Consider the following 4,678-nt stretch of genomic DNA (forward strand, 5'->3'; position numbering starts at 1 on the left):
AAGTTTATGCATTGTCTTATATTGGATTAAACTCTGTAATTCTGTGACGTCAACATGCTTTGTTGTTTTCTTCTGAGTGACTACACGCGGCCCGCCGAGAGGACCTGGGATCCAGAGGAAGAGAAAGCCAAACTTTTTCCAAAGTTAACTAATTTAGAATCTCTTCCTTAACATCAGCTAACGTAAGACTGTGTAACAGACAGGTTTCAAGAAGTAGAAGTTGTATCGGTACTGCTATTATGCTGTACTTAGCTAAAAGGTTTTCATAATTAATGTGTTTATTATTGATTTTTTTTCAGACTTGGGGGTCATTGTTCACACATTATAGGCCTCCTTAAGACCTTACAATATTTAATATATTTATATTTTATATAGGTGCTGGTGCCTATCTAGCTAACATTCCGGGCGAGAGGCGGGGTACACCCTGGACAGGTCGCCAGTCTGTCGCAGGGCCGCTCAAAATATCCCCATTCACTAAGCACAAAGAAAGCAAAGTAATAATACTTACACCAGCACACACTCCTTTGTTTTTATTGATCTTATGACAGTTGAGCTGCAAATGCGGTCGTGCACAAGCTTTGATCCAAGCTAGGCATTCCGTATCAGATTTTGGAAATCTGTGAATTTTATTTCCACAAATACGATCAGGATACCTGACATAGCCTGTACAGATGCCCCACTGACAGTGGAGAACCATTCTTATTTGAGTTCTGTCACAAAATCTTTGATTGTGTAGATTGTGGTCTGCTAGTCCACAATCTACATTAGCATGTGTATACTACTTTAGCTTTTGTTTGTGAGATGGTCAAGCACGTGGTAGCTGTGCAGTGACGTCAAATGGGCATTAGCCAATGAAACGCGGACCCTGTGGTAAGGTCCATGTCCCTCTGTATCTGTTCCATTTGTATGACTTGCATGACTTGTAACATTTGATCATTTTTTTGGCATTAAAAGCTTGTTTTATACCAAATCTAATAAATTTTTCAAAGGTTTTATTGGCTCTAGTGGCCTTTATTTGATAGTTAATTGACAGGAAAGTGGAAAATGAGAGAAGGGGAAGACATACAGCAAAAGTCGCCAGCTTGGGAATCAACCCTGCGACAGCCATGTTGAGAACTAGGGCCTCCATATGTGGGTTGTGCTTAACCCCTGCGCCACCACAGCACACCACCCAAATCTAATTATTTCTCAAGGTAATTACACTGAGGGGTTTTGGTCAGATCCCAAAACTGGTAAACAGACCTGGGTGGTGCACAGAGGGGAAAATGAACAAACTATATCAATAACCTAAACTGCACCATATCAAATCTTAAGTAAAAGACAACATGCTATCTGTTGTATCAGATAGCATGGACACATTCTGTTATAAAAGTGCACAATAATTTGTTCATTAGTATCCTTTTAAATATGCAACATTAGCCTAGTGGCAACTACAACATTGGTCTGAAATCCAAACTTACTCGTCCATCTGTATGTGAAGTACAACTTAAGTTACACAAAGTGGCGAGCCAGCCAGGAGGATTCAGTACACCAAAAATATTCTGTGAATTCTTCACACAACAATACCATAACTGTTAATATTCTGTGAATTCTTCACACAACAAAACCATAACTGTTAATATTCTGTGAATTCTTCACACAACAAAACCATAACTGTTAAACTGATCTATAGTAAAATCACAGTCGAGTATGAACATGTATTTTCAAAAACCAAGGATTGCATTGAAAGATTTTATCAGTGACACACTGATGAAATAAACACTTTACAATGCAAATGACAAAACATTACTTCAAAGAAGTAATGTCTTATCAATTTTTGACTGATTAAGCCATTCTTGATTCTTAATCTATTTATCAGTTCCCACATTGATAATTTAATAATTTGGAGTAGCAAAATGGTGAATCAGGAGCATGTTTAAGAGTCACAAAATGGACTCTTAAACTTACCAAAAATAATCTAGTGTTTTGCTTTTTAATGAATCTCCTGTAAATTTTTTAATAAGTAACAGCTAATAAGTAACAATATTAGCTGTTTATGAATGTCAATCACCTGCTGCGGTGGACTATGCATTGATAAAAAGCTATCTTTTGGAATGTGGGAACCTTAAAATATCTAGCATCTAGAGCTACCTGTATCTTAGATTCAATAAATGTGAGGATTTAGGTTTCTGTGTTGCTTTTTGGTTTCTTTAGTCCCTGTGTCTGTGTGTCTTGTCCTTGATTGTTCCCAGCTGTGTTTTGTGTTCTCTCTGTGTATTTAAACTCACCTGTGCCCCCTGCTCCCTGTCGGATCCTTCTCGTGTGCCTACTGTCGTATCATTGTTCATCGCTGACTTGTTCAAGTGCTACCAGTGCCTAAGTTCCTAGCCTCACTGCTCACCTGTGCTGCCTGGATTTCTGTTCACTCTTTGTTTTCATCATTAAAACTATCACTTCTCATCACAACCTGTGTTCAACCATGTCCATTCTCACCACAAAGCGCATGTCACATATTTAAAAATTACCCTTCATGGGTATCATGAAGCCTATCAATACAGCAATCAATACTATTGTATTGATTACTGCATAGGCTATCAATGCATAGGCTATCAATACAACAGTGTATCGATAGTCTATGCCAGTGGTCCCCAAACTACGGCCTGCGGGTCGGATCCGCCCTACCTCCACATTTGGTGCGGCCCCCTGAACAATACCAGAGAGCTTTTAGATTTTTTTTTTTTCATATACCGTATTTTCCGGACTATAAACCGCTGCTTTTTTCCTTTTTTCCATACAGCTTATATCTGGATTTTTCTTCATCCACCAGGGGGCTCTTTAGCAGGAAGTGAATCATTGGAAGTCAAAACTGGAAATAAAAGAAGAAAGCGCCCATTAATACGGAATTAAACTTTAATTGGGAATTGAAATTTGAGAATGTTGTTGATCAGTTAAATAGCATTGAGGGGAAAAAGAAGATTTTTCATGTTTTAAATAATACTGGGATCATTATGAGAATTTGAGGTTAGATATTAGGATCCAGTAGATGGCAGTAGTGCAACAATAAATCTAAAGAAGAAGAAGAAAGAGAAGAAGGAGAAAAAGAAGAAGGAAAGCGCCCATTTTCATTTAGCACATGCTAGTAGCAGACACGAAGGATCAGCACTTTTACTGTTGCAGTTATTGTTAGGAAACTACTGTAATCAGTTCAGTTAAATCTAAACCTGGTAACTTTTTCTTTGTCAACCGTAATAAATGTGATATTCAATTGATCTGTTATGACTCAAATTTTCGGTGTCCGCCACCCTCGGATGGAAAACCTAGAGCGGCAGAGATATCTGCGGCTTACATGTGTATGTTTACTGTTTTTTTTTTAAATATGTGGGCATGCAGCTTATAGTCCGGAAAATACGGTATTTATTTCATAAATAGTGTTATTTCCTGGATTTTTTACTGTGAAGAACCCAGAGAGGATTATTTGGTTATTTTTTATTTCTTTAATAGTGTTATTATTTATTTTCTGACTTTTGTTCTGTGAAGAACCCAGAGAGGGTTATTTGCTTCTTCTTTCTGGAAAACAATATTTTTTTACATTTAGGCACTCCTGCAATCGTCACACTTTTTCTGTTACAAACTGACTCTGGGCCCCCACCAGAGAAAGGAAAAGTTATGTGGCCCTCACAGGAAAAAGTTTGAGGACCCCTGGTCTATGCTATCAATACACTGTTGATAGCACAGGCTCTGTGCCCTGTTTGTACCCAAGGACAGGCAAGCTTGTGCTACCACACTGTCTGTAATCAAATTGGTATCAGCGGTGCTGCCTGGCAGGTGGTCAGACTCAGTGAAGCTGCGTTTCTCAGTTCTGGAACCATCAGCTGTTAAGTTTCTCCCTCAGTGTGGTTTCAACAGCAGCCTTGGAGAACCTGTAGTTATAAGGTTCCTTCTGCAGAATTCTGAGCAAACCATGATCAAGGTATATTCCTTTGATCGATCAGTGCTATATAGTCGTCTGCATAGTTTTAATATCCAAAGGTCCTGCAGTTCCAGAAACGACCTTCCTCCGCCAGCGAAGAAAGAGGTTTCCACACGATCTCTACTATGTTGCCCTCCTGGGTGGCACACAGACAAACAGCTGAGGACTCAGATTCAGTTTAAGACTGAGGGACTTTAAGGATCAAAATAAAAATATTAACACTTAAAACATCCAAAACAACATTTAATGGACTGATAGACACAACCTATTTATCTAAGACTTTTCACACAGGACAAGCTGTATAATACCATGACTCGTCATTTTCATCAAGACAACAGGTCAGGAGTGACTTCCAGAGACATTGTTCAGTTTGTTAAAACAAAGTTGGAAATCTTAATCCTCACTAAAGTAACATCCACTGAAGGCAAGTCAAGCTTTTTCCTTTGACTTAATCTATTTTCTAACTCTTTGCAGATTATAGCACAATACTTGTTTGTGTGTCCATGTCAGGCATCTCAGAACATGAGAAGATTTTTATTTTTTCTACATGGTTTTTTCTACATGAGTTTCCTGGGCCACAAACCAAGACCTGCATCCTGCAGAGCGTTGCTAAACTGCTGCATTGCCCTCTGGTAGCGCCTAGCAGCCATCTTGGATGCGGGATAAGTCATTGTGGTGGCTCCAGGACCCAAAACAGGAGTGTTTAGCTGTAAAAGAAGAAGAAGAAAG

General features: G+C 38.9%; 1 protein-coding gene across 1 annotated transcript in view; it reads right to left on the reverse strand.

Annotated features, from left to right (window-relative positions):
- LOC103130630 (oocyte zinc finger protein XlCOF6.1-like) overlaps positions 1 to 4,599 on the reverse strand; it is a 7,805-nt gene extending 3,206 nt beyond the window's left edge. Inside the window, exon 1 of the mRNA XM_007542081.1 lies at positions 4,533 to 4,599. Within this exon, the coding sequence (XP_007542143.1) occupies positions 4,533 to 4,599 (67 nt within the window). The remainder of the gene's footprint in view (positions 1 to 4,532) is intronic.
- Positions 4,600 to 4,678: the final 79 nt, after the last annotated feature.

This window comes from Poecilia formosa, unplaced genomic scaffold (assembly GCF_000485575.1).
Source record: "Poecilia formosa unplaced genomic scaffold, Poecilia_formosa-5.1.2 Scaffold653, whole genome shotgun sequence".
Lineage (NCBI taxonomy): Eukaryota > Metazoa > Chordata > Actinopteri > Cyprinodontiformes > Poeciliidae > Poecilia > Poecilia formosa.